Genomic DNA, 27,433 nt, shown 5'->3' with positions numbered 1-27,433 from the left:
TATTAAGGAGAGTTTTATTGTAAAGATAGGCAGCACCTACAATTTTACATTTTTTCCAAGTCTACAAAAACTCTCAGAGTAGAGACTTCTTTGTGTCTGTCATACCAGCAGACAGATTATTTATAAATCGGGAAAGGGAAAGTTCACTTCCTGCCAAACTGCGGCAGAGGTGGTGGCACCTTAATATCTTGACCTCTCTCCAGCTTCTTTTCACAATCCACCAGGTAGTTGACTCCATCGATGACTATTTGCACAAGCTCAACCTTAGTAGTGAAAAAGTTCAATGATTAATTCATGCAGAAGACACCTACAGGGTATTGATCAACTGGAACAACACTGGGAAAAGTCAGAATTTGCCACTTAGCTCGGCTTTATAACAACTTCTTCTTTCTCACTATTTCCCTAAAGGGTTATGGGAGGAGAGATCTGGCGGTCATGGTCACAGATGGAAAGCAGAAGTATCACAGGGTTTTTTCTCAAGCTTTCCTTAGCTAAGATGGGGTTATTACTTTGTGTGTGAGAACTTTTTTCCTACATTTGAAAACCATTATTTTTCCATCTCAGATATTTTTTCCTCATCATTTTCTGCTATAAACTATCAATTTGTCTAAGAGTAAGAATATACAATGTCACTCTTGTATTGTTCTTTGGATCTGAATTCTGACCTTTTGCCAAGTTTATGCGCAGAATATGCTTGAGTTCAGATATCATCATTCACACAGTGAAGTCTTGCTGAAAAATTGTTTAAAATCATGTGTTTGAATAAATGTTGGTGAGAATGTGAGGAAAAGGTTCACTCATATACTGCTGGTGAGACTGCAAGTTGGTGCATCCAATCTGGAAAGCAGTATGGAGATTCCTCAGGAAACTTGGAAAAGAACCATAATTTGTCCCAGTTATCCCATTCCTTGACATAAACCCAAAGGACTTAAAATCAGCACAATCACATCAATGTTTATAGCCACTCAATTCACAATAGCTAAGCTATGGAATCAACTTAGGTAGCCTTCAAAAGATGAATGGATAAAGAAAATATGGTATATATACACAATTGAATAGTACTCAGCCATAAAGAAGAAAGAAATTATAGCATTTTTTGGTAAATGGGTGGAACTGGAGACAATCATGCTAAGTGAAACAAGTGAATCCCAAAAAAACAAAGGATGAATATTCTCTCTGATATGTGGATGCTGACACACAATAAGGTGGAATAGGAGAAGTTCACTGGTTTAGACAAAGGGGAATGAAGGGAAAGGGGGAGTTGGGAATAGGAAAGACAGTAGAATGAATTGACCATAACTTTCTTATGTTCATATAAGAATATGTGATCAGTGAAATTGTACAATCATAAGAATGGGATTCTAATTAAGGTAAGTTTTATATATATATATATTCAAAATATATTCTAGTTAGTTATATGTATATAAAAAAACAAATAATTTTAAGAATCAAGTGTTTTGCAACCAAATCATATTTGCACTATACTAGGCAAATTAATTACCTAAAGGAAACTTTGAAAACTTATATTAAGATACACTTTCAAAAAATCCTGCTTTTTAAAATATATGTTACAACTTTGGTTTCCAAATATTCTTAAACTAGAGCATGTATATCTATTTCCCCTGGCCTAGGATCACAGTGAAACAAATTACTTGCTTCTGAGGAGACTCAAACTAGTTAATTGCTTACTATAAAAATACAAAATAATAAAATACATGCTATAACTTAAGAACAAGCAGCGAAAAAGGAAGGGATCATTGAGGTCTGAGCTGAAACAGACCTTAGGCATGATGGAGTCCTGCTACCTTCCCATATCTTTTCATGTACAGAGAAACTAAGCTCCCAACCCCATCAGAAGGCTGAGTCAGAAGGCAAGTCGCTACTAATTAGGCATGTATTTTCTACTTATCCAATTAATTCGTTCTAGTGTTGGTGAAGGTATGGTGAGATGGGTCTCCCATTCACTGCCAGTGAGACTGTTTGGTATATAACTTTTGGTAAGAAACTTTGTCATTAATAGGGCCTTCTGATTTTCAATCCAGGAACTCCTTTCCTAGAAATACATCCTAACTAAATAATAAGAGTTGTGATTAAGAGTCTGTATATACCTCTATGTACAGACATGATCAAATGAAGTATTAGTAATACATTAAAGAGATAAATGGACTATCTTTTCTGTGCTGTCATGATTTTAAAAAATCAAATGTTTTTAGATAATAAGGTTATTTGGGACTTTTTGATTGCTTGGTTTTTGTGGGTTGGGGATTGAACTGAGGGTCTCACATGTGCTGGGAAAGTGCTCTGCCACTAAGCTACACTCCTAGGCCAAAATTCATGGTTTTGAAGAATACTTAATGTTGTGGGGAAATGTTCACATATTGGAATAAAAAGTGTTGTAATACTGTAATAACAATTTTAAAGTTTTCTGAATAATTATAAAAAAGAATAGAAGGCAATTTAGAATAATGTTCACAATGGTTATCAGAGTTGTTGAATTAAGTAAGTAGATTTTAAAATACTTGTTGGCGTTTTTTTGTTTGTTTGTTTTTGTTTTTTTTTTTTACTTTTGTAATGATCACCTAGAAACTTAGAGTTAAGTAATAAGATACAGTTTGATGATGACCATGTATATGGGGACAATGCCATATACAGTGGCCTTCCAAGTGTAGTCCCTGACCAGCAGCCTAGCATTGAGTTGGTGTAACTTACTGTGGTCAGTATTGCTTAACACTCAGGTGCATGTTCTTTAAGGGAATCCTCTACACCTCGCTCATTCATCACCAAACCCTACACATGTCAATGAGTCCTCTTCAATCTACCAGTCACAGGGTTCCCTCAGCACTGTTTTACAAGTACAATTTATATGTAACTAATGCAAATCTTATCTGTCACCTTAATCCTAAAAATAAGATTTTAGGAATTATCAAGTGTCTTAAGAATGCCAAAGTAAAGATGATAGTATGTGACTTTCACCAAGAGAAACCTCAGAATCAAGAGAAAATTTTACCTCCCTTAGGGCTAACATAAGCAGTGGTGAAACACTGCTGTCCTTTAACATAGTAGAGCTCCTGCTGCTGAAGATTGCTGAAATAGTTCTCAGGGGCAGTCCCACTGTGAATTCTTCTCTTGCCCATAAATTCTTAGATTATATTGTGTTTACCTTTATGTCATTATTTCCCATGAAAGGCAATGCCACAGAATGAATAGCTAACAGGACTCAGTGGGGAAAGAGATCTCGAATTCTGTGAACAAAGTAAGGCTGTTGTGGCTACTTTTCTATTTCCTTTCTCTTAGGCAGATCTTGTTAATTCATGCTGGAAAAGAGAGAGATGTTACCTCTGATCTACCAATTCGATCAATGTTGGAAATATCATACACATCTGCCACGGCTGCAGTATCCACACCACCTGTGCCACGCTTCTGAAGTCTTAGGTTCTCTAGGATCTTAGAAAATCGTGGATCCTAGGACAGGGCATAATACTTAGTGTCAAAAGCAGTGAAATGGATTCACCATCATTGGTACATTTACTGAGAACAGACATATAATAAGAGACAATTGTGTTAACTTACATAAAGCATTTATTCACTACATACTAAGGTAATGTGCTGGAATTTTTCAAGCCTTACAACAACCTAGTAAAGTAGGAATTGCTTTTATCCCACCTTGGTTTTATGTTGCTATGCCAAAATACCTAAGACCAAATACTTTACAAAAAAGAGAAGTTTACTTGGCTCACGGTTCTGGAGGCTGGGAAGTCTAAGAGCATGGTGCTGGCATCTGCTTAGAATCTGATGAGGACGTTCTTGCTGCATCATAATATGGCAGAGGGCATCATATGGCAAGACAGAGTATGTGTGCTAACTTGGGTCTCTCTCTCTTCTTATAAAGCCACTAATGCCATCATAAGGACTCAAACCTCATGATCTCACTTAATCCTAATTATGTCCCAGAGACCCCACCCCCAATTACCATTAACACATGACTTTGGGGATTAAGTTTCCAATACATGAACTTGTAGGGGTTCCATTCAAACCACAGAAACCCCTAACAACAAAGAAAGTGAGGTTCAGAACAAGTAACTGCTCCTGAAGTCACACAGGTAGAAGGTAGCAGACCTGGAATTGAACCTGGGTAGTTTGACTCCAACCTTGTCTTCTGAACCTCTATGCATTGTTTTGTTGTGTTTGCATCTGGATGCCAACTTTGGTGTGTTCATCACTCATCTGTATAACAGCTGCTATTGTTATAATTAAAATCATGAAGTTAAATCACTTCATTTTTCTTAGCACTGGAATTTTGAATAAAAAATTTTCATACTCTTTGTAGGGGACAGACAGCATATTTTCTAAATTTGTTGTTTTGAAAGTATCTGATTTACTTGGTGTGTTTCAGCAAAAACTACTATTTACCCGCCAGAATCCTTTAACCCTTTAACCCTTCTTTTGGCATTGAATCTGAGGAAGTGAACACTGGTTAAGTTCCTGCTAATAAATGAGCAGATGTGACATGTGCCACTTTCTGCTCTACACCTTAAATCTTTATATGGCCACACTGTGTGCTCTCTTCCCTTCTCATAAGATAGAACGTGGAGCCTGATGGTAACCATGAAAATGGGGACAGTGCCCTAAGACAGTGGTCCCTCAAGCATAGTCCCCTGACTAGCAGCCTCAGCATCACCTGGAGAAAGGTAAGAAACACAAATTCTGCAGGTGGGGCCTTGCAATCTGTTTGACCAAGGCCTGCAGGTGGTTTTCTTGCATACTCAAGTCTGAGAACTACTTGTGCTAGGAAAGACAGAAGGAGGATATGGAAGGAACCCTAGAGAGCAGAGCAGAGCAGCCTGTCCACCTATCCTGGTTTGTTACATTCAGGAAAATCCAAAAGTCTTATTCTTGAAGCCACCCCCTTTTATAGTCCCTAATCTTTTATTCTAACTAATAAAAATGTCTTTTCAGGCAAACCTAATCCTGCTCTTTCTCATTATTTTTCTTATAGCTAGAGAAAGTAAGGGTTAAGGAATGGAGAGGTATTTTCTCCCTCCACAAAGCACTCACATCTGAGCTGATCCTGGAAGGACCAAGGAAAGCCACTGGTCACATAACATTACCTTGCTAAGTTTTGGGATTCTAACATGGACACCCGCTCGTAGTCCTGTTCCAAGGTTTGAAGGGCAGGTCAGAATGTATCCTAGGCGTTCATTCCACATAAACTCCCAGCCTCGTTCCTGGATTAACCGTTCTACCTACAAGTACAACAACAGTGAACAAATGGCCGAGTTCTCAAACATACACTCACTCAGCTCATCCCAAACACCATGTTTGCCATGAATAAAATTGACTTGTTTAATGTAAAATGATACCTCTTCTAATAGAATATTAAATGGTCCAATTAAATTAGATGGACCTTGTAAAGCACTAAACATAGTACCTGTCAGATACTAAACTCTCAACAAATGTCAGTTTATGTTGTTTTTCATGCTAAGTCAATAGGAGAATATAGGAATTCTCAGCAGGCAAGTCTGGTCAGGTTACATCCTACACTGTCTATGCTTAAAATAGTGAAAGGAAATGCGGAAATAACAAATGAGCCATAGACTTCCCCAAACCATGGTGGATTGTGGAGGGAAGTATAGGAAATTTCTAATAAACAGAATTTTTTAAAGCACTACCCTGGAAATTTCATGCTAGAAAGAATGCCTTGATCCCTAGGAAAAATTAACCCCATCTTGGAAGTCACCATAGTATCTTTTTCCCCAGAATAAGCAATAGAGGAAGAATGATATTCAAATGACATTCAGAAATCTCTGGCAGTATCTTACTTCTTTGAGTCCACGACAGAATCGCTCAAACACCCGTTTCATATTGCCTCCTTTTTCCATTGAGATTACCCTGGTGTGGTCTTCCTCATTTATCCAGATGAGAAATGTCTTGTCATAATTATGCCTAATGAAGAGAGAAATACGGTGTTGAGTGTTAATTACATTTGTCTCAACACATGAAAATTCCCATTACCTCTGTAGCTTGATTGCCTCATTTCACCTTCCTCATTTCCTAGATGGCTCTTATCTGTAATTGTGCCTTAACAAGCACCACAAAATAACGTTACCTTGACAGAATGAAGAATAAGACTGACTCCAACCTTTAAATATGTCAAGTTTTTGCCCAACAAGAATATAAAATCCCACCTTAGGTCCTCAGAGAGGATGTGCATAGTTCAACTATGATAATATTTGGCTTTGACACAAGAGTATTTTATCTCCTCACAGATTCAGCCAAAATCTTGTGGTGCTTTAAAAGAATGGTTTTTTGTTTGCTGTTTTTTGTTTTTTTTTTTTAATACATGAGGATTCACATATGTTTTCTCTATGGACCCTGCCTTTCTACCCCCCACAGAGCAGTTGCTCATGAACACCTTGTCCCAGCTTCTTTGGGTATCATCAGGCTCACTTATAAGGTACAAGAGTCAAAGCAGGCTGAGGACTCTTGGCCAAGATAAAATAGTTGCACACCGGGTACCTGTTGCTCCTTTTAGTGTTTTTCTTAAATCATTAGTATTTATTTTTCATTTTCTGGTCTTTTGTTTTAAAAGTCATGAGACAGATTCTCTGTGAGGTCAAACAATATAAAGCATTTCTTTTTTACCTTTAAATGTAGTCATTTCCCCCGTGCACAGTTCATGCAAACCAGCTTATTCCTATATACCTTAGAAACATCATAATACTTAGGTGCTGTGAGCACACACTCAACATTTCTAAGTAGTCTGTCTCCCCCATTTAGCTTAAGCACAGCATGCTGTCAACTGCAGTTCACAGCAAGTTCAGGTTAGGACAAGCAGGCATCTGAGGAGATCCTCTGCACACATGGCAAATGTGAAAACACTACATCCATACCAGATTCCCCTGGCATCTGGCCAGTCACGGGCCATCCCAGCACATGTTAGTAAAGGGGACACTGGCTTATCAAACAGAAAGTGGTCCTGTAGGCCAAAAGGGACAAAGCAGAAAGAAGAGACTGGTGAGATCAGGCACGACTGTAAGTGCCATGTGACCAAGTTTTAACTCACTGATAATGACTGGGGTCTTAGGCAGTGTTCTCAGCTTGTCTGCTCACTAGGATAACCTGGGAGCTTTCAAAAAAAATGCTAATGTGCATTTCCCATCTGCCAAAGATTCTGAATGAAATATAATTTGTTATGGTCTAGGCATCATGAGAACTCTTCCAGTGATTCTAGTGTGCCAAGACTGAAAGCCACTGGCTTAGTCCACATGGAAATTCTTCTAAGTCACTATGGAGAGCATCTATACCATCATCTAACCATATGCAATGGCAGAGTAGGCAAGAACGAGGGGTGCTAACCTGTCCATCTACACAGCGGTCATTCTTTATGTTTCATGCTAGAAAGAATGCCTTGATCCCTAGGAAAGTATTGGTTCATTTAATACCATTTCTTTCATGTATATAGAGATATACAATAGTAATCTATAAGTAAAAATAGCTACCACTAATTTAATGTTTACCATATGCCAGGCCCTAGGTTACATGCTTCTAATTTATTTTAATTCTCACAATAAACTTATTCTGTTTTACAGGTGAGGTAAGGAAAACTGAGATTCAGAGAGCTAAAACATCCTACTCACTATGGCATTGCTAGGAAGTAGCATAGCATAGATTCAGACCTAGACCTCTGGGACTCCTATGGTTGTGCCTTTAACCTACCATAAACCACCCCACATATCAAAATCTGTGTCCAGAGACTAACATTTTTCTTGCTGTGTGTACACCACACTTTCTTGCATAGCAGTATACCTTCTCTATCATGAGATATATGGATACGATATGTTCAAACATGATTATGCTGAGGTAAAAAGTGGATATGGAGAGAGAAGTCTTTCTGTGATCTCAAAGAAATGAGAGAAATCAGAGACTTGAATCAGGAGAGGACAGTGGACTGTCACTGCCCACAAAGAAGTAAGCCCCCTGAGCAGGAAAACAGAGTGGCTATTTAAGGTGGAGGTGGCTTGTTCTGTAAGAGGGCAGGCAGATGGTTGTCCTGATACCATCAAGACCAGGAGACTTAGGCCTACATACCAATATCATATAGTTGCCCTGCCTAGTTTGGAAATGGGGCACATTTTGTAGAATTCGAATCTTCAGAAATGATGGAATTTTGTTTCTGCTTTTCCTTGGATTTAGTTAAAAGTTACTTTTGAAATTGCAGTTCTGTTTTCACTGTGATAAAGGAAAAACAGGTAAGGGACTTGAGTATTTTCTATTCCAGTGCCAACAAGACGCTGTGGAGGACACTGGAGACAGCAGGAGGAAAAACAGCTAGAAACCAGCGGCTGGCTCCACGAAGCAGGGGTAGGACTTACAACTGGGATTTCCTTTCCAGAATCTCTTGGCATCTAGGGTTTTCTTTGGGTGTGGTAATAGAGAGCATCCTCCAGGCACAGGCAGTATTGCCAAGCCTATTATTCCCGTTTATCGACAAGCAAGGGGATTCGCCATTCACCCCCACCCTCCTATCCCCATCACACCCTCTGCTGATTTTAACCATAGAATACTTCCATCTTCCTTCCTTATGTTGAGGTGGTAGAAGCCCCAGGCTGTCTCAGCCCGCTCTCCCCATCTGCCCCAACTCCAACCCCGAGCAAAGAGCCCTGCAGGACAGACAGGCCTGAGCTCTAGGAGGAGCTGCCCAGTGCTGGTCGGAGCTTTCCATCCAGCCCACCCCAGGCAGCCCCTGGGTGGTTCTCCACCCACTCACGTCGATGAGCCGTTGCTGGTCCTGCTCAGTCATCTCAGACAGCTTGTAGTAGCGACCTGCCAGGTCTCCCTTGAGGCCCTCCAGGGCCGTGATGGCCACGTTCTCCACTTCCCTCCGCTCAGCCCGGGAGCAGGCAGGTGGCAGGCTCAGCCCACGGATGCTACGACCAGTGCGGACCCGAGACGAGAGCACGTAGCGTTCGTCAAACTGCCCTTGGGTGATCTGCAAAGCAGAGTGGGCAGGGGAGGGTATGTCACTGTGGCAGCCTCGGACCATGATCTTGCCCCAAACGCAGCAGGTACCTATGTGCTGATCTGCTGTTTTCTACCTACCATCAGGCACTGTGCAGGTCAGCACAACCGACTGTTTAACACATCTGGCACTTGGGCAGGGGCCTAGACAGTGGTTTTATATAGCGAGGTCTGGAATCTTGTACCCCCAATAGGTGGTTTGGGTTGAAAAGGAATTTTTTCAGGAAAGGTTTAAAGTTCTCAGTGACCAGCTCTCATTATAGAGTTTTGTTTTGTTTTTGCTGGTGGTGGTGGTGATAGTTTTTCTCTTTTTAGTACCATGTCTTACTAAGTTGCATTAGGCCTTGTTAAGTTGCCGAGGCTGGCTTCTAACTTGGTATCATCCTGTCTTAGCCTATGCAGACGCTGGGATTACAGGTCTGAGACCACACCCAGCTCCTTAGAGGTATTTTTAAGGCCTCTTGAACCTTAACTTCTGTGGTCCTCCAAGGAGTGTGCTGTACTAGAGCAGTCACGAAGCTTCCAAGGGACATCTAACCAGGAAAAGAGCTCTTATGTTCTTCCAGCTTCGTGGGAAGGAAATAAGGGGGCTAGAGCCTACCTTGGATGCATCCAGATCAGTGGGGTGCTTCATCACCCTAGGGTCATAACCATTGTGCCTTAGTTTGATGACAGGATCAAAAAGATCAGCAAATACCTGTAGGGGAAAAAAAAAGATGATTCTGTTTCCTTTTTCATTGGCTCTTCTAATAATAAAAGACCTTTCCTTTCATTTGTCCCTTTATGTCTTAAGAGGATATTAATGTCCTCCTCTGAAATTCTCCATGCTACCCATTCAGGAAATGAGTGCAAGAGTGGATTGGTGGATAGGAACAAAAATTTGTGCAAGGGAAAAACTTTTGGAGGAAAATTTGGACTCCTTGAGAGAAGTCAGGGCTGCTGAATTCTATCCCTTTAACATCCTGTCTAAGGATTCTACCAAGCCTACCACCATGAGACTGAGCAAGAAAATCAGGTTAAGAATTCAAGGGGTTTCTGGTTTGTGGGATAAAAGAACTGCCAGGTCAGAGGCTAAGCAGTTTTGTGTTCAGAAGGTCAGGAAGGTCAGGTACTCAGGTCCTGAGGTTTAAGTAACATATAAAATCCATAGAAAACCCAACTATACTAGAAGAAAGCACACAGAGCATTCGGACAAAGAAGGTCACCCTGTGAGGACCTTCCTCAGCCCAGCTTATTTTGTGCAAAATCTACTTTTTAAAAAACAGACAAGCAAAACATAACTTCAGGTTTACTCTTTAGATAAAATAATATTAAGAGAAGTTATAACAGAATAGCTTTTGGGAGCTGTGAGAAGTGAGGAGGGCTTTGGGTCTATGGAAACTGCTCTGGTTTAGGTCTCTGGGAGCTCAGGACTGTGCACTGCTCTGTATTGATGAGCTTCTAGTCTCATTTATTCAGGATGCTCCCTCACTTCCCTTGATGGCTTCTTTCCCAAAAAACTGCCTTCTGCTTACTGAAATGGAAGATTGCAGGGGGGAGACCTGAGGGAGGAGTGTTGCAGGCCTTTGCCACGGGGGAGAGGATGCTCTGTGGAATGGATGCAGGGTGCTGTGCTTCTGCACCTGGGTTGAGGATGCTGACATCATGGATTGCTCCCAGAGACTTGTTTAACTCAGGAGTCTGGGCTATAGTAATAGGTAAGAAAATTCCCAAAATAAAGACACACTGAAATTGAACCCATCCAATAAGTCCAGCCACAAACACATTAGTTTCTAATGTCTTACTGGTAAGTACACTTCATTAAATTTTATTTTACTTTTTTTGTACTAATTCATCCTTTTGACAAGCCCAGAGAGCTCTATCATGCAATTCATTTCTCTGTAGGGAAGTATACTAGGGTAGCAGCAAAGTAAGGTTGCCCCAGGAAACTGTAGATCTCATTATCCCAGAAAACATTCTAGGTGGTTCTGCAAGAACTGGCTTCCCTTTAGGAGAGTGCTTCTTGAGGAGGCAGAAACCTGGCCCCATAGAGACTTTGGGATCATGCACCTCACTCATACCCAGGTCAACCCCTTCTACTATGGAACCTGCAGCCAGTCATTTACCTCATAGGACTCCTCGTCCCCAGCCACCATGCCCACAGTCTTTATGAAGGGGTGTCCAGGGTTGTCCACTCCAGTCTGGATGCACTGGTCCAGAGTATAGCCATTGGGTGTCATCTTGTTACGGAGCTTGGCATAGATGGTGGGGGTGAGACATTCAGCCATGCAGTTGTTGTGCTTGCGAAGGTCTGGGTAGTCTGCGCTATGGGAAGGAGAGGGGCCTTCAGCCAACAGCCTGAGGAAAGGGGTCTATGAAGGACTTGGTTTCTGCCAGTCCTTTCAAAAGGCTCCCTTTGGCCAGTGGGCACAAGGACAATTGGCTAGTGCTGCCTAGGGACATGACACAAGATAACCAGATTTAAAACAAACAAACAAACAAAGTCCTAGTGAACTACCAGGAAAAAAAGGGCCAGGCTCCTGCCTAATAGGGGTCACAGGATGCTTATTGTAGAAGAGTACAGACTATGGCTCAGGTAAAGAAAGGGTAGAGTGAGAATAGTTAGGAAATTAGTTGAAATCATATGCAGACTTCTTTCTACCCAGAAGTTTTGCTGAAACTTTAATAATAGGCACAATTTTGGTACCTGATGTCTGTGATAGGCTAGAAACACTGCAGGTGGAACTACCTAGAACTTCGTTTATTTATTTGTCACCTCTGCCTAAAAGGCAAGCTCCAGGAGAGCAGGGACCATGTGGGCCTTGTTGAAAACAGTGTCAGGCCATTGAAACAGGCAGTTAGCAATTATCTGCTGATAAAATACCTAGAAAGAAATCAGGTGGGATGCTGTCTTACCCTGGGATATATACTGGTTAAAGAATAGAGGCTTAAGGACCAACCACAGCCTCAAACACAGGTAATCTCACTTCAGGTATTCCTGAGGTATGTGGTTGCCAGTGATTCCCACAGGGATGCTAGTTCCCACAAAAGAGCGGTCTCTGAGAGGCAGCTCACTAGTTTTCCTTCATCCACTCCTACCTACATGGAATCCTAGGAAGTCATAACACCACTCAGACTCATTTAGTGTGCGGCATCTCATCCAAAGCAAGGTTCCAAGGGCTGAGAAAACACATCTGTTTTTATCCCCCTCATGCTATACCTTTACTTCCCATCTACAGTGTCCTTTAAAGCTCATATTGAGTCAGCATATGTCATCACATTTTCCAGAAGATGGTAGAGCAAGGGTGAGGCATGGGTATGGAATGAGAGGTGATGAATTTGCATTTAGCTGCATTAGCTGCATGAACTTGAGCACTGCTTAATTTTTTTTTGAGTCTCCATTTCATCACAAAAGGATGCTAAGATAAATAACACTCCATGTAAAGAAATTTCTTAACATATATGTTAACATATCAGTCTATATAATATGGGTACTCAACAAATGTTACCCATCACTGTCGTTACCGTTCAACTGCACTGCAAGCTCTGGGCAGGAAAGATGATGCTACACTTCCCTGTATTTGCCACAGGACACTGGGCTTAATGAATCTCAAAAGTGATTGTCAATTTGACATTGTCATCCTTAAGGAGTAAACCAAGTATCCTTGCTGACAGTTTTCAGCAGGGAAAAGTACATTTCTGGCTGACACTTGGAGTTATTTTAAAACTAAGAAGACTTACCTTGGGGGGAATAGCTTGTGCTGCTCCCGGGCCTCAGCACACACCTTCTGCCGGTTCAGCAAGTAACCAGTGGTCAGGGCACTGGTGCCCATGGTAGCAAATAGCAAAGATGCATTGCGGCCAGTTAGCAACTTAGAGAAGGTACTGGCCATCCTTCTTCTTGGATGAGTGTCTGAAAGGTAAAGAAGACATATCAGATAGTTTCACAGGATGATCCTGAATTATAGTCCAGAGTTCAACAGGTAAGAGAAAGAACTGCAGAAGCCATAGCACCACTTTGAGTTTGTTTCATTTTTGTGTTTTTTTCCTTTTCTTTTTCCTTTACACTGCTGGGGAAAACATGGTTACATTTAGAATTTATGAATGTCCATGCCATTTTCTCAAACAATATAATATAGGAAAATAAAAAAAGAGGATTTCTACTTCCAGATGTTTAACAGGCCATGTACTTTTTAAAAACACCTTTATTTTGAAGATATAAGTGTTGGAGTTATAGTTATGAACAAGTAATAAGCACTTTTAAAAAATACCTTTATTTTGTTTATCTAGTTTTTTAAATGTGGTGCTGGGGATCAAATCCAGTGCCCCACGCTTGCCAGGCAAGCACTCTACCGCTGAGACACAACCCCAGCCCCACTTTTTTGGACTTTACCATTACATAAATAGCTGATGAATGTGATGGCTCTCTAGGTTTACCAGAGTTAGGAGAAATCTCTGAGGACCACCACTCCATTCACCCAAATGAGCTCATATTAGAGCTCAGAGTAACAAGCTATCAAGCCAGGAGATATGGGTTATCTTGAGGGAAGATGCCCTTTTGATCACTAAGGTAGGACGCCAACAGTGAGGTAGGGGGCTGAGTCTGGAACTCTCCCATTGAGTTGGGACCCTTGAAATGGAATAAAGTTGTCCAAAGTTAACAGATTTCCATCCCTTGGCTCCTAGAAGAAACAGACTCAAAATCTTTCTAAGAAAATTATATTTGCTTTGGGTCCTGGATTTCTACAGATTAGAGATCAAACATAAAGTTCCCAATCAAAGATCATTAGGCATACAAAGAGGCATAATGAATGAAAGTCAACAGAAGAAATGATCATAGATTAGACTTCGATTGATGATCCTGGGATTGTCAGATAAATTACAGTTTAGCTTTAAATAGGATGTTTAAAGATATAAGTGTTGGAGTTATAGTTATGAACAAGTAATAAAAGACCATTAAGAATGATCAAGCTGATCTGGAAGAGAAACTAATTGAATTACTGACTATGACACAGCTAAAGAGAAAATAAATGGACTAGAAGATATGTCTTTAGAAATGACTCAGAATATAGAAGAGAGAAATGGGAAAAATGGACGATATGAGATATAAATTAAGAAAAATGATGGCTAAAATATCAAGGTCAAATGCACATCTAGTTGAAACCCCACAAAGAGAAAATAAAGAAGAGGGAATAGTCATATTTAAGGAAAATAGCTGAGAATTGTCCTGATGAAAGACAAGAGGCAAATATAACATAAGCAAATTAAGAAAAAAATGACATCTAGATAAATAATAGTAAAATTGCATAATACTGGTGACAAAGATATTGAAAACAGAGGGGAAAGAAATAACAAATATCAGCTAATTGTTCAAAAGTGAGCCTAGGGAAGTAATATTTTTATAGGTGAAGAGATAATAATTTTCAATCTAGAATTAGGGATACAGTCTAATGCTCTTTCAAAAATGAGAGTGATATTGCTGTATGTTTATACATGACTGCATGACCAATGTGATTCTGCAACCTGTACACTCAGAAAAATGAGAAATTATACCCCATCTGATTCAAATGTATGCTATGTCAAGATCATTGTACTATCATGTGTAACTAATTAAAACAAATAAAAAATTAATTAATTAATTAATTTTAAAAAAAGACACAGAGAGGCTAACAAGTAAAATAATAAAAAGGAAAAAATATATCAGGAAAATTCTAATCATAGAAATTATTATCAAACAAGATAGACTTTAGAACAATGAATGCTATCAATAATAAGCATATTTCATAATACTAAAAATGTTAGTTCAATAAGAAAATATACTAACACTACCTAATGGTGCTTCTGCCAGGCATACAGAAAAAAAAAATGAGAGTGAATAATGTAAATTTAAAAAACAGGGCTGTGACTATAGCTCAGTGGTTAAGCACTTGTCTAGCATAGGTGAGGTGCTGGGTTTGATCCTCAGCACCACATAAAAACAAATAAATAATATAAAGGTTAAATTATTAAAAAAACAAAACAAAACAAAACACTAAGCACACTTCTGTGTCATGGGAAGATGACACTATAGATTTCAAGGCCATACAGCCAAAACTGGGTATCTGGCTGTGTGGGTTCGAATTCTACATATGTGACTTGAGATAGACTGGTTAGCCTGGCTGGATCTTAGCCTCCTCACTAGTATAACACTGTGTTGTTGACTAGAATAACTTCTTAAATTATATTAATATTTCTACATAGCCAAAAAGTAATATAACAGATATTATGTTTCCCCCATCACTAAAAAAGAAGACAAACATAGATAAAGAACAGATTATTAACAAAGGAAGTATTAAAATATATACTTGATTAAAAATGGCAGCAGGGAAGATAGTCTCAAATGCTAATAGTGGAAAAGATATGTGCAAATACTAATATGTACTATATAATTATCAATGAATGATGAAATTCAGGATAAACAAGTACAGACAGATACCCTACTGAACCTGCTACTGCTCAAGATGAGAAGGGTCTATTAGCCTGCAATATCACCTATCAAGGAGCTATATAACATGAGTGTTTGAGTAGAGAACAAAAGAGTGGTTAGCTCTCAGTACTCTCTCACCATTTGGGTCTCCATGATACCTAAATAAATACAGTGTGGACTTTCCTAACATTTGGAAGGCTCCTAAAACTCTGCTGCTAGAGGCTATATGGATTGATTGCTTCAAAGAACTTGATGTGTATGGCTGTGATTGATAACCTGAGCCACTCAGGGAAGGATGAACCTTTAAGGGGAATCATCACAGGGTACAGCATTGATAAGACTATCTTTCTACCTTGATTGCATTTTGGGAACTGATCAGTCCATCAGCTTCCTTCTACCAGGATCCCACCTAGAAGTTTACTAAACTTGAATGTTTCAACTGAAAGCATCAAAGACTTAGAAAACGTTTAAGAACTTGTTTTTTTTAAGAACTTGTTTTTTTATATTGGTCCAGGATTATCAGACAGTTGTTTTCTTCTGTGCTTATGTCTACAAACAATTTTCTCTGTCCTAAGGACAGCAGGGGTTGCTAAAACCAGACAAGATAAGTCAGCCATTTCTTGAAGTTGTCCTGGGGACCCGCAATGGCCAACATTAACTCATCACATATACTTCTTTGCTGCCTATTAGACTTCAGGTGTTGTTAGTGTCCTTCCAAGAATGGGCAATGGCTCCTCAAAGAGCTACACCAATGCTTTCTGGTCCATCAGGCAATATTAACACATAGCCTTTGGGCTGTCTCATCTGCTTCCACACCCATAAATCTGCTCTTTGAGCAGAGAGGCACTCTGAGATTTACTGTAAACTCAGAAAAGTCCTATAAACTTTGCCCAAATGCTCTGTAGGCAGTAGGGGCCTAAAAGTGTGTTGGACCATGGTCTCCCTAAGCTAATAAGAAGTGCAATAATTTATGAGGCTGACCCAAATATCTTGATCTTTGTTTCTTTCCTTTAATTGTTTATGTACTGATATGTAATTACATTCAAATTCTGTGCAAAAAGATTTCTTTTTAAAGAGGAGAAAGAAGAGGGAGTGATCTCCATGTACAACTCATGACTAGTGGTCTTCAAAGATCATCCTCCCTGTTAGAGTGATGTGTGAGTGAGCATTTGGCTCAAAGTACTGATGTTTGAACTATCATCATATCCATATTTTAGTTTCTGTAAATAACAATATTAGTTTGCTTTTAACAATTCCAACATTGCATTAGTGTCTAAATGAGGTACCATCAGTGTGAATAATTTTGGCTAGTCTTTGGTCTTGGAACTGAATTCTTCTTCTTCTTCTTCTCCTTCTCCTTCTCCTTCTCCTTCTCCTTCTCCTTCTCCTTCTCCTTCTCCTTCTCCTTCTCCTTCTCCTTCTCCTTCTCCTTCTTCTTCTTCTTCTTCTTCTTCTTCATGAGGATGAACCCAGGGCCTTCACAGGTTAAAAAACCATTCTACCAAGGAGCTACATCTGCACCCCTATTTATTTTTTTACTTTGAGACAGAGTCTTGCTGAGTTACCCAGGTTGACCTTGAACTTGGAATCCTTCTTCCTCAGCTTCTCAAATAGTTGGGAATTAACAGATGTGAGATACTGCACCCAGCTTGAAATTCTCAAGTACCACTGCTTCAATTCTTTGTAAAGAATTAACACAGTTCAAGTTTTGGTGAAGTGAAGAATGCCTGCTTCCTTGATTATATTTTCTCTTGCCAAGGTTCATAAAGACATTGAATTTCAATATTAATGTCCTAGTGGATAAACTTCAATGTGAAATTGAAATAAGGTCTTCCTGAATAGGCCTATGATCTGGAAATGGCTTCTCTATGCTCTCCTGAGACCCAGAGACTGTCTTGCAATGAAATAACTTTTCCTTACAGCTAAACTAAATATCTATAGCATGTTAGTCTTTTAAAAGCTGCACAAGCAAAACATTGCTTTGTCTTATACCTTTCCCTGCCACATAGCAGGCCCCAAACATTATAGAAGCAGTATTTATAGCTAAAGCCCCTGCTCAGAAGAGTCTCCATTTGTTATTTACACAGGTGACAAAATAGTAAAATCCTGGGAGGATGTTTGTGGTAAGAGGTGATATGCGCCCACCAAGGCTGTCAATATTTGGCTTTGCTTTGTTTCCTTTGGACAAACCTAAAGTAGAGTTGCCTTATATTATTATAGAGTATATGGTATATGTGATATAAAGACTTGTGTTTCCAAGGCAGTTTGAGAGCTCTTTCTGGAAATCCTGAGCAGATGATGTCGGTGCCTGATTCTGCTTTGTCTTACAACCAGGAGAAGAACTTTAGCATCATCAGACTGTGCAGACCCGCTCAAGGCCAAGGCAAACATATAGAAAAGATTTGCCTGGATGACATTCATCCCTACCAAGATTACCGAGGCCCACATCAGGGAAGCCCAGGACTTGGTGGGAACTGCAGTTTGTTAATATGTGAGGCAGGCACTGACATCTGACAATTGCTTGTGATTTCCATAAGCCAAGATGTGTTACATTGAGAAACTTCAACTCATTTTGCTCATGGCTTTTGTTAGTGAAAAGCAGCCTGCTGGCTTGCCATCCCAGAAATTCTTTTCCACAAAATATAGGTAAGAAAAAAAATAGTTTTATTATCGAATAAGCAAGTATTAAACTGGTGATGCAGGTGTTGGCTAAAGAAATCTCAGTAACAGAACTCTTATGCTTTCATATAGCTAAGCAGATAGGACCCATAACATACATATTCTCAAGGACACTCACTCAAATAAGAGGGCTTGACAGCACCATTTGTCCCACATCATTCATTCTAAGTGTTGGGGTGGTCATTTGTGTCAGTAAATTGCCTTGATTCAAAGGACAAATAAATATCCTCACATCTATATGACAACAGGTAGCTTTATAATGTGGAGCCCAGTGCCTAAGTTAGATTACTGCCTTCCCACAGAGTGGGGGTGCAGGCTGGTACCACTTTCCTCAGTACTTACCTTTCAAAGAAATGGCTGCTGAGTCATCAAACTGGCTGCAGGCTTACTTGTATTGTTTTGTTTTTGTTTGGTTGGTTTTTCTGAGACAAGTTCTCACCACGTTGCCTAGATTGGCCTTGAACTCATGATCTTCCTCCCTCAGCTTCCCAAGTAGCTGGGATTCCAGACATGCACTACCATGCTCAGGCTTGGCTAACATTTTTTTCTATTAATATTTACATACATTTCAAAGGGGCAGATAAAGAGTTTACAGTGACAAGTTTTCAAAGGAAATGCTCTAAGAAAAGGAGGGGGCTCTTTCCCTTTTTGATCTAGGAAACATTAATTTTGTTTCCTCTACTCCCCCATGTGTAGGGGGGCACAGGGCACAGTTGCAGGCTCAGCAGGGCTCTGTTCAAGGTGGACAATTACTCAATACCAGTCTCACACTTCAAAAGGTTGAGACCTAGTGAAGGTAGGCCTGGGTTGCAGTTTGTCTTGGTTCTCAAGCCAACTGACCCATGCACAATAAGGTCTCACTAAAAGCCTAAGGGGAGTGAATAATTGTCATAGGAATGTGAAAGTTGGAAAGGACTTTAGATGTCATTTAGTTAAGATCAAGTATAGGGATCCCTTTCCTACAGTCATCCTTAAATACAGTGCTTCCTAGAGCTACCTACTTTGATGTTGGGTAACTATTATAACATTTTTCATATCTTAATAAGATTAAAAAAGCAAAATTAGTATTTTCCAGGGCTAGGTCCTTTACCTACAACAATCCCCAGGAGTAGGTAGCTTATTTTACGTCCCAACAAGGGAACTCAAAACAGAGATTTTAACTAAAAACCCAAAGTCACACAGCTAAAAAGAAGCCATATGACTTTATCAGACACTTTCTTAAGGAAGGTCCTACTTTTACCCACAGGTTTTATAAGAAGCAACATCTCACTGTGTTTGGAGGGAGTCAATCCCCTTGATTCTCAAGCAATGGAGCTCTCTGAGAGTTTCAGCTGCCTTAGGTCCTCCTTGGTCTTAGGGAGACTGAGAGGTTTCCCTCATCCATGGTTTTCTCAGGAGGGTGACAGGGAAAGGATAAGCATGGGGACCACTGTCTACCAGCACCCAGGCACAGTTCTGCACAGTCCTGAGGGGACTCAGAGCCAGAGAGTGGCCTTTTGGACACCCTTGACCAGAACACCAATGACCACAGAATTTCAAACAGTCCTAAGGCTGAAGGTGACAAGGTTAAACAGAACAAGTGAGTTGAACATGCTTCACTGGAGAGGCCAGGGTGGACAATGAAGGAGGAAAGAAGGCACAATGAGAAGTGAACATAGGTGGCATTTAACAACTTATTTGAAAAAAAAATTAAGTACCTACTATTTGTCATTTTTAACAGAGATGTCAGTCTGAGGGAAAAACTCTTACATAGCAGTCACTTTCACAGTCCACCCTCTGAGCCAGCATCCTCTCCTGGCCACCTAGAGATTATGTGATCTGTGCTCTACTGGGAGGTCCAGAGTTCCAGGGGAGCTCCTGGGACAGCCCCACATAAAACCAGAGAGACCATCAACTACATTGTTTGAGGGACTAAAGGGTCTTAACCACACCAACATGTTTCTTGCCTCTGCCCTGGGACTTAGTCACACACTGCAAAGGATTAGAGCAGAAATGGTAGATAGACATCTCACACCCATGTGCGTAAACAGAAGACCTCCAATGCTGGTGTGTACACATGGCCTCTCTCTGGACAACTGCTTCCCAGGTGGGGAGTGGCCATTGCTCCAGGCCACACCAGACTTAACCTATGTATGCCTTTGAAGGCTGAAGAAATGAGCTAAATGATTCTATACCTAGTCTATAATCTTAAACACAAGGACACAGCATCCTGGGCCACTGTCACTAATACAAATTTGGCTATGGAGGGACTCTACAGAAGAAAATTCTCCTAAAATTTGGAGTATTGAATTCAATGGGAAGTGGATTTTCCTGGAATTTGTAGTGGTTGCCTATTTCCCAAAGAGAGACCCATGACATGGGACTACACTGTTTGATTATAGGGTCTAGAATACCTACCCAAACCAGGGGCAGATCTGAACAGGACCGAAATCAACTGCCTAGTAAATGACCTGTGTAAAGAAGATTACATGACAGCCTGAGAGCTAAGCCTTGAGTCTCATTCTTCTGTCTGTCAGTCTATCTGTTCACCCACCCCATCCGCTCAGCAAATTGTGTCAAATACAGGGGCCGCTTTCAGATCAGAGTATAGTGTAATGGGAGAGAGAGATAATTATAATCCAAAGGACAAGGCAAAAATAATAAAGAGGAAAGAAGACCCATATCTGCCTGCCAGATCAGGGAGGGCTTTCTGGAGGAGGTAAAAAAGTCTTCTGGGATGTCACTTCACTGGGTGGACAAGGGGAGGGCTTTCCAGACAGAGGAAACAGAAGGCACAGAGATGGAAGGCAGGAGCGGCAGTGGAGTAAGGAGGGGTGAGAGGCAGAGTGGGGCTGCAGAAATAGGTGAGGCCACAGCCGTGAGACCATTGCAGCCATAACCAGAAGAAAGTGAAGGTGACGTGGGGATTTGATTCTGGAGGAGGTGAAAAGCCACAACAGAATTTTCAGTGAGGGGTAGGGTGGAGGGAGATCAGAAGGAGGGCGGCTCTTGCAGAGTTCAGCACCTGTCACTAGCTGTGTGGCGGGGAAGCTGCCATGATCCTCCCTACTCTGGCTGTGATGGGAATCACTGGGCTGCCCTGTGAACTACTGCAACCATTCTGGAGAGGGGCACAGGAGACAGCTATCAAAATAAAAATTGCCCTGGCCCACTGGCCCAGCACCACCTTTGGAAATTTGTTCTGCAGAAATAAAGCTACCCATATAAAAGGAGGAAGGCAGAAGGATGTTTATTTTAACATTGTAGTGGCAAAAGAAAAAAAAAAGAAGTAACTTATCAGAGGGGGAAGGACCGTGGGATAGTATATTAAGTGTTCAGAGCATGGAATATTCTGACCTGAATGTATATCTATGACACATTCTTAGATTGAAAGGGGAAAAATACCTTGCATAGGAATGAATATGAGTAGTTCCAATTTTGTAATGATTTGAATATACTTGTACATATTTGTTTTATTTGTATGAACATAAAGAAAATTAGTAAAGGTTATTTATCAAACTGCTAAAAGAGTTACTTCAGAGCAATGGACTTGGAGGAGGCCACTTACCAATTTTTTCTCTCAATAGAACTCTATTGCATCACTCAAACATGTTTACATTTGTAATTTTAAAGAGTAAGATGCTAAAAATATCAACTGTGAAGTGTGCTAAAAATTCACATACTGCCTTTTGCATATCTGCAACAATGGGACTGTCACATATATATTGTGAAAAAGCCCTGCTGGTGTGGGAACCCAAATGTCACCTTCCTGAGCCTCAGCAGCTTCTCTGTGATGGGCATAATGAGTCCTCTCTCTGGGTGTGGGAGGAAGAAAGGACAGGCTACAGGAGGTACCAAGTAACTGTAAGTCCCTTCCCCTAATGGCCCCGATGGCCTTCATTCGCTCCTGAAAGACAACCCTGGTGATCCCAGCCAGTGCTGGTCTGCTCCTCTCTGAATATTTATCAACTTTAGCTTGTGTCTCTCCCTACCCTCAGCATTTGAATTATTTCAGTTAATTGCTTTATTCTGGGATCTCTCTGGAGACAAGACTATCCAGAATGTTCCTATCATGTACTTCCAGATCTGGTGCTCATACCCTGAAAACCATCATGAGGTTTCACAACATGGGTTTAACCAGTTGAGCTCCCCCTTTCTTCCAGACCTCCCTCTTGATGCTGTCTCCAGAGCTTCCTGGCTTCATAGGACAGGTCCTCCCTGTACCCTGCTGTCCTTTTGCTGGGGTATCTCTTTTTACCTGGAATATTGTCCCATCCCTGCACATCCAGTCAAGCCTTCCCACCCCCCTCTCTTTTTTGTTTAAATAACAATTATTGAGCTCCTACCATGAACCATGAGTTGTGCAAGGGGCTTTACATTATCTTCAGGCTTTGCAACAGTCCTGCTAAGTAGGTATTATTTTAGATCAGAAGTGTCATGCTCTGGTTTCCCATCCCAGTGGGAAAGCTCAGAATTCAGCCCAGGTTTGCCCTTAGCCTGGACTCAGGCTACTTTGGACCCCACATATAGCCCTGTACCAGCCAGCAATGGAAGGAGAACCACTCTTGTGGCTTAGGACCTAGTAGTGCCCCAGGTCACTCCACTGGTTTAGCCCCCAATACATAGAAATGCATCTACCATAGCAGCTCTGGGCACAGGATTATCACCTCAGAGCATGTGACTCCTCCTAGAGTCCCAGAATATTACAAGCCTGTTCCCTTCCCCTGTCCTCAGGCTTCTGCTGAAGTGGCCAGGATGCCAGGGATATCTCTGCCTGTTCCACTCTGACACCAGGTGCCTGCCAAGCCATGCTGGGGATGCTGGGCAAGTCTGCCTTTCTCTGAGGAGAGGGCACACAGACTTTCTTTCTCGCTCCTTCCCTCTTCTCTCTCCCTCATACAGAAATGTGAGATTTCAGGAAGTGGGAAGGGACGTAGTCTTCAGCTCTCGTGCTTTAGAAACTGTCTACCTCAATTTCCCTAATACAGAATGCCTCTATGAATCTTGATTTTAAAAACATTGTTTGCAGCATCTGGGCTAAAAAGGGGAGAATTCCTGGGCTGTAAGCAGGGAGATTTTTGTGGGGGGTTGCAGGAGCACGGCCTGGTGCAAGCAGTAGTATCATGCTTGTTCCCACACATGCTGTCTCCATTGAAAGACAAGGACAGCCACATTAAGCCCTGTGGGCTGAGTGCCCAAGAGGTGTACATCTCTCTGTCCCAGGCAGGTGTACTTGGAGCCTGGGTCCTGGCCTAAGGTTTTCTCTGGATCTGTGACATCCAAGAACATGGAGGCCCTGAGTTGTCACTGCCCAGTCCCCAGCCTCCTGGTCGTCTGAATATCCTGGATGGAGATGCCATGTGTGCCTTTCTGCTGACTCAGAGTTATTTCTGGTCCTGCTGTTCACGGCGTCCATGTGTCTGAGCTCCTCGGGACCGCAGGACAGGTGAAAGGCAGGGGAAGGACCATGTGTCAACTTTCCTTCCAGAGAGTCACCCCAAAACGAGGACGTCCTTGGGGTTGGACCAGCTCCACAGGACACTCTGAGCAAATTCCCATGATGCCAGGTGTCCTAGGCCAGCAGAAAATGGCTGTCCCCTCCCAGATCTAAGAGAGCAAAGGGATCAAGTTACCTCACAACCACTAAGCACAGTCCACCTTACTGAGCACCCTCAGACTTCTCAGTCCTACTCAGCAAGTAGAAATTCATAGGCAAGAACAGTTTGTTTTTCCTTTCCTGCAAAACAGAGGCCTTTTCTGGGGCCCCCTTGTGATAAAGATGTCGGATTATTACCAGACTTGTTTCTCAAGAGTAAATCTTCAAGAAAAGAGAACTAGAAGCCACCTTGCCTTTCACACAGCTGTAACAGTAGGGTGCCTTCTTCTCCACTGAAGGGAGTCTTGTCTCAGAGGCCTCCCAGGCAGGAGTGGGTGTGACCTCTATCAGTCACCTTCAGGACTCCCATTAGGATTCCTGGCTCAGTGGGCAGGACCTCCCAGAATGCTGGACATAGGCTCCCAAGAGTCCTCAGGGAGACAAGTGGGTCTCTTTCTAGACTGTGACCGAAATGGAAACCCAGAGCTTCAGCGCTAGGGGCAAAGTCTGTTTCAGAGTCAGCTCCTCTTCCCCCTGAAAGCCCAGGACTCCCCATCCATACCATCCCACCGCCCATGGTTTGCCCAACCTTCTTCAATCATCCTTTTCAAAAAATCTGGCCCATGGCCTTTTCCCTGAGGCTGTGATTTGATTGTGAAACTGACAGAGTCAGAGGGATGTAGGGACTCCTGTGCCTTAGCCCATGGTCAGAATTAACTCCAGGGTCTGGGTCTTTGGAAGAGGTGCCTGTCAATGCAGAGGAGAAATGAAGTGCTCCAACAGCTTAATGACACTCAAAGAGGTCCTCTGATGGTCCTCAAACAGCCTCCTGCCACCAACTGGTGGTCAAGTTCTCCAGGAGAGAACAGAGGAAGCAGATCAAGGACACAAGTTCAGAAACAGATAGTATGAGAGCTGCAGCAGGAAGAGCCGCTCTTCTGGAAACAGTTCACCACTAGCATGGCCTTGCCATGAGGGCTCCGCTGCCACCTGGCCGACTCCAGCTGCCTCTGTGAAGGGTCACAGAGCAATCCACAGTGTTTGTGGCAAGGCTTATGGGGAAGGGCAGCACTGAGAAGAGCGAAAGTTTGTGGATTGTTTGGCAACTGTCACTCTCCACACCCTTAAAGCAGAGCATCTGAAGGTAGAGATGCCACCCACACACAGTGAAAGAGAAGTGACCCCTGAGAGCCAAGCAAGCCAGTAAGCAAAGAGCAGGCCTTTGCCAGAGATGAAATACATTCAGCCCAAGTAGAAAGCCTTTTTTTGGCTTTGGTTTTGGTAGGGAGGAGGGTGGGAAAACAATTCCTTGACTCATTTTTTTCATTATATTCATGAATTAAAGAATGAATCTCTAGCAATGATATAACAGTTTAAATTGGGTTCAGTTTATTGGTAATTAATCAGCTCTTTTTGAAATCCTCAAAAATTTTAATTTTCTAGGTAGTTCGAGTCATTGATTTTGTACCTCTTTTGATGCTATCAAGTAAAAACATTCCCAGAAATAAGTGGAGTCGTCTCTATAAATTACAAGGAAAAGGAACCTGACGTTTAAGGTCCTAAGTGCAGCATAAAAATTCTACATTTATAGCTTTTTTCCCAACGAAAACTTCTGATTAATTATCAGATAGAGGCACTTTGAGCAGAGTACTTCTATGGTTCTGGCATCTCCTGCTGAGCTGTCCCTGCCTGTGTACAGGGAAGAGGGGGCTTGAGTCAAGGACAGACACTCTGCTGGCTTCTTTAACCAGGTACCATTATTTCCTCACACATGTGCAGTACCCACAGCAACTGACCTATACCTGCTCCTGGTCCACAGCCCTGGGTTTACTCTTCCAAACCCCTCTCACACTGGCTCTAGCAATTCTCCCTCTTTGGAGAAATAAAGCAGAGTTTCATAGCCTCACTGACCTTGAAGCGGGAGTCTGCCACGTCCTGTCCTGCTGCCTGCACACAGCCAAGAAGTGTAACAGGAGCTCTAGGCAGAGTCTGGCCTTGAAGAGACTCTCTCGTGCTGGGCGGGGCCTGCGGGGTCCATCCTGGCCAATCCTGTCTCAGACTCAGGAAGCACTGGCTCCCCCAGCTGTGCCCTTGACAGCCAGCCACTGACTCTTCTTCCACTGGGTCCTGGGCCTTTTCTGGCACCTGCCCTTTCTCTGAAATGGTTCTCTCCCCTATAAAGAGAAAAGGCAGAGTTGTGTCTGCCCCCTCCTACCCAGTTCCTCAGACTGCTCCCTTTTAGGCTCTCAGAGGGATTCTTGGGTCTGCAAGCTACTCGGGCCTGTAGGACCGGGCCTCAGGGTGAAAGGGCCAGCAGGAGAGGCTGTGTACCTGTTGGGTGACTTGCTTCTCCCCTCTGTCAGGAGCACCATCCTGGGGACCCTGTTAGCTCTGGAGAATGCACTTCTCAGGCCAAAGTTGAGAGAAAAGCTGTCTATAGCTGCTTCTCTCCAGCTGCTAATCAGGACCTCAGCCAGAGGCTAGGGGGACCTCCTTCCAGCTTATTGTCAGAGGCCTGGATTCAGAGATAATAGCAATCACATTTCTGTTCAGGATCAGGCCATCTGAAGTAGATGGCTACACTGTCTTGCCTTCTATGAGCTTAATCTACCACCCAGAAGGCCCTGCAGGCCATATCCCTGCTTAAAAATAGCCCTCCTTGGGACATCCACCATGAACCAGAAAGGTTGCCTGTAAATAGCAATGACCCACCAAGATTTTGGACAGCAGCCCTGCCATTTCAAGGGAGCCTGCCTAGGCCTCTGGTGACAGTCACGTACCTAGTTTCTGTGACCACGTGAACATCGCCAGCTGATTCCTCTCTCTCCCTTCTTAGGGCTCAGCCAGCCTCAGAGGGGATTATAGAGCTGGGGAATGGAGACTCAGGAATTATTCCTAACAAGGCTCTGTTAGAGTTTCAATTCTTTTCAATATGACCATGGCAAAAATGTAAACACCACACAAGATACTGATCAGGAGAGCACATGAGGAGGTCTTCCATGGTCTGGAAAGGTTCTTGACTTGAGGGGGTTATATGAATGGACCCACGTGTAATAATCCCTCATGTTGGGGAAACCTGGAATTCAAGCACTTTTTTGTATATTGGTTTCCTCAGTTAGTACACATATGTCATCACTGTGTCCTAACAGAGTGATACCCTTTCAAGTGATATATACTCGTGTATTTTCTAGGTTCTTCTATGTTACTTCATGAAAATAATCACAGATTGGGATTAACCAAGCAGATTTCATGATCCTGCAGAGTCAGGGTTCCAGTGTGCATATTTTGTAAGCTTTCCCTGGGGGGCACAGGCAGTGAGCTGGAGGACTGTGGGCCTCAAGAGCTGCTCCAGAGACTGGGCTATGCTGGCTGGTAGGGTTGCGGGGGGACAGTGAGTTCTTAGTTCTTCTCAAAATACCTCTTTTGTGCACACACTTATTTCAAAAACAGTTCCAGTAACCCTGTAATAGCCCAGCTCTGAGATCCAGAAAACTGTGAGGCTCTTGAAGGGCACAGATGTGCAAATTTTAAAGAATGGTAGTTACGGTGAAAATCTCTCTTTTTCTTTTTCCTATAATTCTTTACTAATGGACATTTAGGGCCTCCTCCACATCTCTTACCTCAACTGCTTATATTTTATACTGAGTTTACACATGAATGGGTCAAGGTAGAAGCTGAGATGTTGTTGGAAAAAGAGGCTGCCTTCCTTCAGTCGG

General features: G+C 42.1%; 1 protein-coding gene across 1 annotated transcript; it reads right to left on the bottom strand.

Annotated features, from left to right (window-relative positions):
• On the bottom strand, positions 1 to 25,743 carry Ckmt2 (creatine kinase, mitochondrial 2). The gene is made up of 10 exons (XM_015497857.2): positions 25,629 to 25,743; positions 12,739 to 12,910; positions 11,124 to 11,322; positions 9,620 to 9,715; positions 8,768 to 8,989; positions 6,891 to 6,976; positions 5,820 to 5,943; positions 5,109 to 5,243; positions 3,337 to 3,462; positions 1 to 263 (listed from the first exon to the last, which is right to left on the bottom strand). The coding sequence occupies exons 2-10, from the start codon at positions 12,888 to 12,890 to the stop codon at positions 144 to 146; spliced, it is 1,260 nt and encodes a 419-aa protein (XP_015353343.1). The 5' UTR covers positions 12,891 to 12,910; positions 25,629 to 25,743; the 3' UTR covers positions 1 to 143.
• Between the last annotated feature and the right edge of the window lie 1,690 nt (positions 25,744 to 27,433).

The sequence above is a fragment of the Marmota marmota genome, unplaced genomic scaffold (genome assembly GCF_001458135.2).
Source record: "Marmota marmota marmota unplaced genomic scaffold, marMar, whole genome shotgun sequence".
NCBI classification, from domain to species: Eukaryota; Metazoa; Chordata; class Mammalia; order Rodentia; family Sciuridae; genus Marmota; species Marmota marmota.
Note: the sequence above shows the minus strand (reverse complement) of the source record. Positions and strands in the feature narration are given on the sequence as shown.